This window comes from Oncorhynchus gorbuscha, linkage group LG19 (genome assembly GCF_021184085.1).
Source record: "Oncorhynchus gorbuscha isolate QuinsamMale2020 ecotype Even-year linkage group LG19, OgorEven_v1.0, whole genome shotgun sequence".
NCBI lineage: Eukaryota > Metazoa > Chordata > Actinopteri > Salmoniformes > Salmonidae > Oncorhynchus > Oncorhynchus gorbuscha.
In genome coordinates, this window is record NC_060191.1 from 50,081,953 (window position 1) to 50,094,174 (window position 12,222).

The following is a 12,222-nucleotide window of genomic DNA, read 5'->3' on the forward strand; positions in this document are numbered from 1 at the left end:
GCTCAGTTTGTCAGCTGCGCGGGTGTGCTTCGCGGTTTACGGATCTTTTTTTCTGCCGTATTCTTGAAGATCACTCCGCGACACACACTATGCAGCGCTGTGGTTCAGCAGCAGATGATGCGTTGTCTGCCATCGACTTGTCAGTCCAACACGCCATCACTCGCCGTTGTCATCAAATGGACTCATGCTAGCTACAAGTTCTGACTTACTGAGCTCAATTGTCATGAAACGCATATACAGCGATGCATTTCTTTCTCTTTCATACAAACGTATAACGAAGAGCGCCCACAATGTGTTTTGTGTGTGGAAGGGCTTAGTAATGAGTCTCTTCACGAACAAATTAGTAAAATGACACGTCTTGACAATACATTCACAGCATGATGGTAAACTGGGAGTTATTTCAAAACGGCATAACGTAAATTCACGTAAGCCTTGGTCCGTACAATTGCCCTTATTTTAGCGCCCCAAAAACGTAATACTTCCAGATCAACTGTAATGTCAATACCATTGTAAAGCACGATTTATCCCCTTTCCAACAGAATCAATTACATGACCTAAACGCTGCCCGTTTCTGCATAATTCAAGCAGGCAATGAGATCTGTCCGGTCTTTTTTTAAATGGTGGGTGGGGAAGCGAACCTAATGCGTGATAGTGAGAAGGAGAGATGTTGTGTGGGAAAATAGCTTTTTTTTCCACTGATCTGTCAAACTTATCACCTTATCGCCTCTAAAATGTAAATATAACACTATAAAGTGTTTATATAATTTGTCATTATATACCTATTTGAATGTTTGTCTCAAATTTGAATCGGGTTTTTAGGACGGTGCTAAAGTGATCTTCGAAGTAAACAGCGGCTTTGAAAATGATGATCGCATGCAATGATGACGAAAAAAATGACTAGGTATCCCCTCTTACCCCCTTCACTGTCCATTTCTTGTTTTTAAAGGATGATAGAAGTGCTCCACCTGGTGGAGGCTGTAAGACAGAATTAGTTGCCTTATGCGTGCTGTACGTTACGACATGAGACGTCAAGATGTAACGGAGGGTCAGTTTTTTCAACTTTTCACCAATACTATAGAGCCATTACCATTTCGATCAACGCTTGAATGGAAACCTAGTTCACACCCCCGATTTTGACGTCAACACAGTCGCTACAGTCCCATTCGTTTTCTTTGTAGCCTCATTTGAATGTTGCGGTTGCGCACATTTGTACTGAATGAGGTGAGTTTACATTAATGCTTCAGGAAACAGTGCTTCGACAGTGGAAAAGTAAGTTAGCTAGTAAGCTATTGCTGTCATTTTATAACAGGTGGTGGATGATAAGCAGAAATAAGGGAGTACTAACTAACTCTCATAGTAGTAGATGTGAGTTTCTCTTTCAAACAATCCGCTGGCCTTGTACACAGCTAATAGCCAACATTCGCCAAAGCAAGCTAGCTACTGATAGTGTAACCCTAGTAACGGTACAGATGAAGATGAAAAATGATAAGGCCAGTACATCTTACTGTATAAATTATTGTTGAAAACTACTCTAGGTTGGAACTGTTGTTGTTAAAATACAATAATAATTGTTATTCTTAACTGAAATTAACTGATTGAAGCAAAATGCTTTTGAGGCAAACACAGTTCTGGGTTGCTCATCTACAGCAGGAAGCAGTCTCCTGACTGACTGAGAAAGCAGTATACGTATATGTTCTGGTCCAGTTTGTCACCACATATAGTTGAAGTCGGAAGTTTACATACACTTAGTTTGGAGTCAGTAAAACTCGTTTTAGTTCAAGCTAGATCGCAAATGGGTCTTCCAAATGGACAATGACCCCAAGCATACATCCAAAGTCGTGGAAAAGTGGCTTAAGGACAATAGTCTAGGTATTTGTATGGGCCTTCTCAAAGCCCTGACCTCAATCCCACAGAAGATGTGTGGGCAGAACTGAAAAAGCATGTGTGAGCAAGGAGGCCTACAAACCTGACTCAGTTACACCAGCTCTGTCAGAAGGAATGGGCCAAACTTCACACAACTTATTGTGGGAAGCTTGTGGAAGGTGACCCAAAACCTTTGACCCAAATTAAACAATTTAAATGAAATGCTACCAAATACTAATTGAGTGTATGTAAACTTCTGGGAACGTGATGAAATAAATAAAAGCTGAAATATATCATTCTCTATAATATTATTCTGACATATCACATTCTTAAAATAAAGTGGTGATCCTAACTGACCAAAGACAGAGAATTGTTACTACGATTAAATGTCAGGAATTGTGAAAATGTATTAAATGTATTTGGCTAAGATGTAAACATCCGACTTCAACTGTACATATGCGAGTCATGGTTCTCAACTCTGACATACTTTAAAAAACAAGTACACAAACAGTTTCAAGGCTGAGCATAACCTCAGTGTTGTACTGTTACTTAGGGTTGCACTATCAAAAACTGAGCCTGTGTGTGTGTTCTGTTTTTCATCTGTGTGATGTGATCAATCCGTTTATTCCAGTACAGATTGAAAATTATTTTTGTATTTGTATTTGTATTTTAACAGCAACAGTTCCAACCTAGACAGATATGTAAGTGTTTTTAATGGAGGAAAATAAACATTTATAGATATTTATATTAATATTAAATGTAATTGTTGTTCGTTTTTTGACTATATTGCATTTGTTTTAGGCATACGGGCAATGAAATGTACCAATATTTATGTAAAGTTGCATTTTTCTTAAACTTGGGTCCCAGGAAAACACAGAATTTCTAATTTGGGTCCCAGGTTGAAGTTTAACCCCTGCTTTAGTTCATACAAAACAGCTCTAGAGGGCAGCATAGATCCATGAAGTATTTTATCTTTATGAATGGGACTATAATTCAAAACAGTTAGGCAATGTATTCCTTCCTTAAAAAATTGTCTTTATTTGTTTAACAGATCATAAAGTTGCATTCAACAAACAAATGGCTTTTACAAAGCTTTAATAAGGTACATAAAATAAACAATTAAAATCAGATATGTAATCTTTGAGTCACTCAATTACTTTATAATTTATTTTTTCTTAAACCATATTAGACTTTTTACTGTAAGTAACCATAAGGCATGTTCTGTAAATGTTCACGGCATACCATTACATTTCAATATCTGTTTGGTTGTATTCTGCAATGTTTTATTTTTTTTTTTTACTATTTGGCAAAAGCCCATATAGCTCTTCAAATAAAACAATTAAAAGGTATTTATTTAACTAGGCGAGTCAGTTAAGAACAAATTCTTATTTACAAAGACGGCCTACCCTGGCCAAACCCTAACCCGGCCGCCCTAATGGACTCCCAATCACGTCCGGTTGTGATACAGCCTGGAATCGAACCAGGGTCTGTAGTGACACCTCTAGCACTGAGATGCAGTTCCTTAGACCGCTGTGCCACTCATGCCACTCACTGTTCACCACATTGACATTAGCAAACTGCTTGCCCACATGGACATACTGCCAAATTCTCAAACAAAGTTGGAGGTGGCTTATGGTAGAGAAATGCACATTATATTCTCTGGCAACAGCCCTGGTGGACATTCCTGCAGTCAGCATGCCAATTGCACGCTCCCTGAAAACTTGAGACATCTGTGGCATTGTTTTTTTGTGACAAAACTGCACATTTTAGAGTGGCCTTTTATTGTCTCCAGCACAAGGGTAATGATCAAGCTGTTTAATCAGCTTCTTGATAAGTCACACCTGTCAGCTGGATGGATTATCAGATTTGTGCACAAAATGAGAGAAATAAGCTTTTTGTTTGTAGGAAACATTTCTGGGATCTTTTATTTCAGCTCATGAAACATGGGAGCAACACATGTTGCGTTTAAATTTTTGTTTAGTGTACATGTAGTTCAACTTGTAATTTAACTACATTTTGCAGCAACTTGGTGGCAGTGGAACTAAATTCAAATCTATGTAGTGTTTTCAGTAGTTTATAACTTTTTTTCCATGTAGCGGTGCAGCTACAGTTGAAGTCGGAAGTTTACATGCACTTAGGTTGGAGTCACTAAAACTTGTTTTTCAACCACGCCACACATTTCTTGTTAACAAACTATAGTTTTGGCAAGTCGGTTGGGACATCTCCTTTGTGCATGACAAGTAATTTTTCGACAATTGTTTACAGACAGATTATTTCACTTATAATTCACTGTATCACAATTCTGGGTCAGAAGTTTACATACACTAAGTCGAATGTGCCTTTAAACAGCTTGGAAAATTCCAGAAAATTACGTCATGGCTTTAGAAGCTTCTGATTGGCTAATTGACATAATTTGGGTCAATTGGATGTGTACCTGTGGATGTATTTCAAGGTCTACCTTCAAACAGTGCCTCTTTGCTTGACATCATAGGAAAATCAAAAGAAATCATCCAAGACCTTAGAAAAATGGTAGACCTCCACAAGTCTGGTTCATTCTTGTGAGCAATTTCCAAATGCCTGAAGGTACCACGTTCATCTGTACAAACAATAGTACGCAAGTATAAACACCATGGAACCACGCAGCCTTCATACCGCTCAGGAAGGAGACGCGTTCTGTCTCCTAGAGATGAATGTACTTTGGTGCGAAAAGTGGAAATCAATCAAAGAACAACAGCAAAGGACCCTGTGAAGATGCTGGAGGAAACAGGTACAAAAGTATCTATATCCACAGTAAAACGAGTCGTATATCGACATAACCTGAAAGGCTGCTCAGCCAGGAAGAAGCCACTGCTCCAAAACCTTCATACAAAAGCCAGACTACGGTTTGCAACTGCACATGGGGACAACGATCGTACTTTTTGGAGAAATGTCCTCTGGTCTGATGAAACAAAAATAGAACTGTTTGGCCATAATGACCATCGTTATGTTTGGAGGAAAAAGGGGGAGGCTTGCAAGCCGAAGAACACGGGGTGGCAGCATCATGTTGTGGGGGTGCTTTGCTGCAGGAGGGACTGGTGCACTTCACCAAATAGATGGCATCATGAGAAAAACAAATTATGTGAATATATTGAAGCAACATCAAGACATCAGTCAGAAAGTTAAAGCTTGGTCGCAAATGGGTCTTCCAAATGGACAATGACACCAAGCATACTTCCAAAGTTGTGGGAAAATGCCTTAAGGACAACAAAGTCAAGGTTTTGAAGTGGCCATCTCAAAGCCCTGACCACAATCCCATAGACAATTTGTGGGCAGAACTGAAAAAGTGTTTGCGAGCAAGGAGGCCTACAAACCTGACTCAGTTACACCAGCTCTGTCAGGAGGAATTGGACAAAATTCACCCAACTTATTGTGGGAAGCTTGTGGAAAGCTACCCGAAACGTTTGACCCTAGTTAAACAATTTAAAGGTAATGCTACCAAATACTAATTGAGTGTATGTAAACTTCTGACCCACTGGGGATGTGATGAAAGAAAGAAATGCTGAAATAAATCATTCTCTCTACTATTATTCTGACATTTCACATTCTTAAAATAAAGTGGTGATCCTAACTGACCTAAGACAGGGAATTTTTACTACGATTAAATGTCAGAAATGGTGAAAAAACGAGTTTAAATGTATTTGGCTAAGGTGTAAACTTCTGACTTCTACTGGAACTATACACTACTTTTATTTGCAAAAATATAAGATTGCCTACTTCACCAATCATTTTCTTTCTTTTTCAGCATCAGACCTGCCTCATTCACACTTGAAACATTGTTGCGTTTGATATGTTAAATTACTCTTTGTTACCATATGACCCCAAAGTGATAATCTGTTCTTGCAATTTGTAGAGTCTATGGCATTTCAAATTTACATAACTTAATCTAAACTACTTCATGAAAAATGTACTACTTTTTCAAAGTGACTTTAGTTACATAAACTATATTTTTCTTAAGGGTAGCTTTAATCCATCTTAACTTCTTCTAATGTGAAGTAATTGGTATCTTCTCCAACATTGCATCTATAAACATACAGTACGGGCTATCTAGGGAAGGTTGTTGAGAAGGAACTGTGGTATAGGCACTACTATAACTTACCAAAACCCATTGCTAACCCATCCTCTGGACCTGTCCGTTTTGGTTTGGTTCACTTTGATAAATAATTAAAAGATAGATATAAGTGATTCTTGTAACCTCAAGAAAATGTAGACCTGGCCGTATATTCAGCTACTTTCAATGGGATACATGCATTTCACTATGTTAGATTTATGGAATGAATGGTCGCTGTTGTAAGAATGCTGGTCAACCACGTATTGGTGTTGACCTGTTGAGACCAAGCAGGGAAGATTGTTACAATGTCAAAAATATCGACTGTACTATAGTTATGAATAGTATATACTGTATATATAACAAAATCCTATGAGTGGAAATTTCAATAAAACTATGTTGCTAAGCTACAGCTGACAGAGTTTGTGGGGTGGGATGTACAACACCAAGGTGATGCCCGATATATCTTTGGCAGTTTGTTTCTCTACTGTATTTATTCACAAAATTATGTTAAATATATAAGTATTTTTTTCTTTTAAAGAGCATTCCACATGAATCACATACATTTATTTAAAATATAAGAATGTATTAGCCATGATCAGAAGCAAAAGTGGCACAGTATCCTGGAGGTAAGTTAGTAGGATTCTCCCAGACAGTGTGAATGGACCAGTCTAACTCTATGCTGCCCTGTTTGGGTGTCTGTGAGAGATCTTTAGCCACAGTGGGCATAATCATCAGTAGAGAAGCATCACTATAGGGAATGTACCACTGTCCCCATCCTTTCCTGGCTGCCTCTCACTACAACACGAGCTGTTGAGAGACAGAGCTCTGTTATGGTTGTTGTGAAGACAGCTTGACAATGCAACCAGATGAGACGTCTTGATGAGGAATGATATCAGTAAGCGAACAAAACAAAAGGCAAACACAACCACCAGTTTACAGCCATGTCGCTCTCAGTGTCATTCAGTGAGGAACTTTTTGATGTTGTTATGGGTGCCATTTAGCGCCATGCTAGGCCTGCTCCGGGGGAAGAAGTCGGCACGGAGAAGACGATAAAAGTAGATCAGGATCATGGTGTTCATGAGGGTCATGGTAATGAGGAAGTAGCCTCCTTTGTCCATCCAGGAGTAGTTCTGGACAATGTAATACGTGAGGTAGAACTGTGCGCTGAGGCGGAAGACGACATATGTGAAGACGTTGAGGAACTTGTTGATTTGGTACAGAGGGGACGCCTGCTGTGATGCTAGCTTCAGCATTAGCCTCAAATGCAGGGTGACACTGTTAACCTCCACAAAGAGAGCCACCACAGCACCGGCCACGTAGAGGTGCGAGTACAGAGAATAAAGGAAGCACCAGAGCACCTGAGGAAGGGAAGGACAGAGAGAAAGGGGTTAATAATATATACCAATGGCACTCTGCCACCTTACAGCAGTAAGGCTATTGGGATACCGTAATCTTTGCAATAGTAATACTGGGGAGAAAACTATTTATATTGAATTTATTGAATATATTGTATATTTAATGGATTGCCAGAAAACACTATCAACCAACTTGTGGTCTTTAGGTGTTCCAGTATGTACCATGTTAGAGAAGTTGGGACATACATGCCCACTGACTGATCAGAGACACAGGGAAGCGCAGCTCAGTGTGTGCCTCTGATCAGTGGCAAGATGCACTGTGTTCAACACAACACAGATCCCCCCACACAATGGTGGGTGTTGTTCCCCAGCAGGGGACAGGCACACAGGAGCATTCATTTAGAATAGGCCCTCGCTGTGGCACCTTTAAAATTCCACTACTGACCTATTAAAATCCCCCAAGGAGGAGTGCGATATCTCTTAGCACCATACAATATTAAAATTCCTTCACAGCTCACATGGTTTCACTTCCATAGGAGCGCAGCGATCAGTCTGGTTTCACAAGGCCATAAAACAACATTTAAATACAGTGTATCTAACCTTCAGACACAATCTACCAGTAGCTGCTATAACAATTTACCTATGGTCTCTTTTTTTAAATTATCTTACCAGGTAGTAGGTACAAACTGAAACAATAAAAAGTAAATGATCTTACCAGGACATGATGAATTAAGAACTCCCAGGATCCTCTTGCGTGTCCAGTTAGGATGATGTCACCTGCATCCTGAACAAAGTATCCTGTCAAAGGAGAGTAAAAATCAATGCTTCAGTCTCTCTAGGCCTTTTGGAGTGCCCTAAATCTAATTTTATTCATCACATAAACAGGTGTAGACTAACAGTGAAATGCTTCATTATGGGCCCTTCAAAAAAATTCTGAGAAAGAAAATGGAGAAACAATAGAAAAGTAAAACGTGTAATAATAAATACACAATGAGTAACGATAACTTGGCTATATACTGTACATGGAGTATCAGTACCAAGTCAACGTGCAGATATATTACGTAGATAGCTCTTAGATACAATATCTAATCTTAGGCCACGTTCCAATGTGCATACCAGCATACCCATTTGAGTGCATGCCCAATACATTGCTTCAATCCAAATTCTATGCAGTGTAGATATTGGAACAGAGCCTGAGATTCTATTTCTGTGGATTACTTATCAAGGTCCAAACAACGGATGAAGGCCATCTAAATGGTTGATAACAGTCGTACCAGAAAGAAATGGTCAGGACTTCCCTGTCCTATGTACATCAGTGTAGAGAAATATATTGAACTGTACTGGTATAGTCCATCCTAGTTATCATATGTATTAGACTTGATAGGCAAACACAGAGAAACCGCTTTAGACTGGATTTCAAAATGAGTGTCGTGTGAACCTCTATACATGCCAAACAGTCTCAATGGAACGGAAGGTTTGTGGTTGTCAGGCTGGCTCTCCGTAGACCTGCATGCATGCGAGACACACGGAATAATAACACCCAACACTAGTCACATCTTGTCATCACATCTTTCAGCAGTGCTCTTGACTGCTGGGTCTTTAGGGGATTAGTTTTGGTGCCCAGAGCGATCTGAGGGTGTGGCCCATCCCCTATTTGAGCCCGGTGAGATAGGCGGATCTGCATTGTTCATTCTCTCAACCTGGTTGCCACTTAAATGTGGGAGAGTATCTAGTTTCCCAGGATATACCAGCTTTTACTAGAAAAAGGGGATGGAGGGGGATAGTATAGTGTGTTCTGTTTGAGCAAGTACTCTGAATTCATTCCATGCCTTTTAACTTATTTTTTTTATTTGATCAAGCCAGACTGAAGCCTTTATAATAAAGTTCAACATTGGAGTGAAAGTCTCAAAATAGCATGTTCACAGATTCTCCACGATGAACCCTACTCTCCCATGCCAGTGGTGGTCAATGTTCATAGTTCAATAAAGGTGAACTGGGAATGAATGAACTATTTCACACACAGCTCTTTTAGCAGCCATCTTAAAGGGGTAGTGACTGACCTGATGAGATGCAGATGAGTATGTAGGCTGGGGCCGTGTAGAAGGAGTGAATGTTGGTTGCCATCTCAGGCCAGATAAATACACTGGAGAGGACAGGGATACATGGTTATGGACAGTTAGGTCTGATATCTTCTCATTCAGACACACATGGCTCACTCCTGTAGCACATGGTTTCCCAAACTCAGTCCTGGGGCCTACCCTGAGTGTAAAAAACAAAACGTGCATCCAGGGGAGGCCCCAGGACCAAGTTTGGGAAACCTTCCCGACCAAGCACACACTTAGTATCACTATCTGGTAACATATTATCCTGCTTCTTTATGAGATGATACATGCCTTAAGGTCTATAGCAAAGTCTATGGTAAGACATAACATTCCCTTGTTATTGAGTAACCTGGTGCTTTCTAGCAGGTCAGGGTAAACATGTGTATGGCAATAATCAGTGAACTACATGAACAGCTTGTCCAAGCAGCTTGTTGAATATAGCTGCTTTCACTTTCTTATGAAACAACTGTTGATACATCTATTAGTACACTATAATGTATAGCCTGCCAATGTATGTATGTGTTGTAGTCAGCTAGCTATACAAGTAGCATAGTTATATGTAAAAAAATCTATTAAAAAATAAATACAAAATAAATGTATACTTGTACTACAAAAACAATGTGTGTAACAATTAAATAACAGCTTTTACGAGCCAGCAGGTTTTTCCAGTTCACCCACTTGCTCTCTTTGAAATAGGCTACTTCACAAGCTTATGATTGAATCGTAAAAAATAAAAATAAAATGTCTATGGCGTGACATTAAGGTAGGCTAATTGACTTGAGTGGACTCTCAAGAATTAGGCTATTTTTCTAATGTCAAAACAGATGTGCTTTCTAAACTGCCACAATCTGAATCTGATTAAGGTGCCATTGTTGCTGACTCAATATTTGGTTAACCTCTGACACATATTGATAGTTATTAACTACAAAGGGGAACATTTACTGCCCTAATCAGCTACTCTAAACTACAAGCATGACATTAACACATCATCACCATGCTCATCTAGACCACAGCCTGTCATTTTCAAATGGTACAAATTAGTGATAGTGGACAGAATAAGCAAGGAGGTGGGCAGAGCCAAGCACGAGTTAGTGAGATCCTACTGGTGTGTTCTAGCATACATTTGCATATTTCCATTAGGGAATGCTTTCTCTGTGAAGTGCGTCTGTGCAATAACTCAATTAGCCTTTGCACTCATAACCAGCACAATTTCTAAAACCTTTGGTAACGTCTACAAAACTCAGTCCACTCTGTTCGTAACAGATACTAGTTTTGTGAACAGAAAACTGTAGAGATCAAATGTTTCGTCAATGAGAAAATTTGCACAATGTCGGACAAAATCCATCTCATTCCATCTTCCATATTTGGTAGTGAGTGAAAACGCCAAGCGGATGCTTCACATTTATACATTTGGTGAAATATCTGTCTCATTGTTCTATCTGTGGTATTGCAGAGCTCAACAAGTATTTATTTCCCGAGGATGCCATTTTGTAAACTGTACTGTGGTATTTAACTCCCCACTTGAGAATGCCTTAGTCTCCCCACCCCTTCCCCTGTCTCCCCCATCTCCCCTGCCAGTGAGTGTTACTGCTCTGCACCACACACCCTTAAATAACACAACATCATGTGGATCCACTATGAATGAACAATGGTGTCCCAGTGCAGAGAGTGACTCACCAGGTCACAGCCCAAGTCCCTGTCAGGAGGGAGTGGACCATAGAGACCGAGAGGTTCCTCCACTTCCAGGAGCGGAAGTCATCCACCGCCACCACTTTGGGAACAGGCAGGTTCTGTAGTAGTCGGTGGGCCACCCGGAACATCAGAGCGCACACCAACACAGACAGTCCAGGGTGCCGCTGCAACACAGGAAGCAAGGCCTCCATTTTCTTCTCCTACCCCTCTCTCTCTTTTTACTCTCTTCTTCCTTGTTCTTTGTCTGTTTCACGTCAGCTGCTTATCGCCACGGCTCTTCTCACACCTCCACGGTCCGTTGGCAAGTACGTGTGAGGGGAGATTTCTCCTCAGGACAGTTACAGCTCCAGGTGTTTGAAGGGAGTCAATGTTCTAGATATGGTATTTCCCCCTTGTGCTTTCAGAACTACTCACAGAGAATAGGTGCAGCTTGTCTCACGTTTCACACTTCCTAGGCTCAGAGGGAGGCAAGCTAGGGCTCCCTTAAACAGCTCATTCCAATTCCACAGATTTGTTCCCTCTCGTAGTGTGTTGCCACTCAACCAGTCTGTTCGTGTCTGACTGTGACTAGAGGGAAGGGGGAGTGGTGTGGGTGGTGGCCTACTTCCAGAAAACCAGAGAATCAAGGGAGGGGCCACTCATCTTACTTCACAAAACACAAACAAGAAGATTGAACTATATGACAGGGCTAAAAACATTATCAGGGTATATATTGTTAACTTACTATGAAACAGTGTTCTTTGTTTCTATGGAAAATTATCACCATCACAGATCAGGCTGTATAAAATGTGAATTTATGAGGTTTGATACAAAGAAGGAATTTCTCAACTTCAATTGAATTTGTTAGCCAATGAGAGCACAGATCTGAAACAAAATAATTTCTCACTAAAATGTAAATACAAATCCAGCAACTAATTTGTTTAGACTAATAGCTAACTTTGAAAAGACTGAAACTTGATTAGTGAGAAACTGTGCTGCTCCATAAACCACTGTCTTGTTCTCCCACCACTTTTTCTATAAACAGAGCACACACTCCCCACAGCTGGCCTCTCTGGCCCCCGTGGGGGAAGGGGAAATGGAAGTGAGGAGGAGGGTGGAACAGTGGCAACATCCCAGGGCATGC

At 40.3% G+C, this 12,222-nt stretch overlaps 1 protein-coding gene across 1 annotated transcript; it reads right to left on the bottom strand.

The window, feature by feature from the left end:
• Positions 1–6,414: 6,414 nt before the first annotated feature.
• Positions 6,415–11,686, bottom strand: LOC124005346 (TLC domain-containing protein 1-like). The gene is made up of 4 exons (XM_046314496.1): positions 11,085–11,686; positions 9,366–9,448; positions 8,021–8,103; positions 6,415–7,308 (listed from the first exon to the last, which is right to left on the bottom strand). The coding sequence occupies exons 1-4, from the start codon at positions 11,288–11,290 to the stop codon at positions 6,907–6,909; spliced, it is 774 nt and encodes a 257-aa protein (XP_046170452.1). The 5' UTR covers positions 11,291–11,686; the 3' UTR covers positions 6,415–6,906.
• Positions 11,687–12,222: the final 536 nt, after the last annotated feature.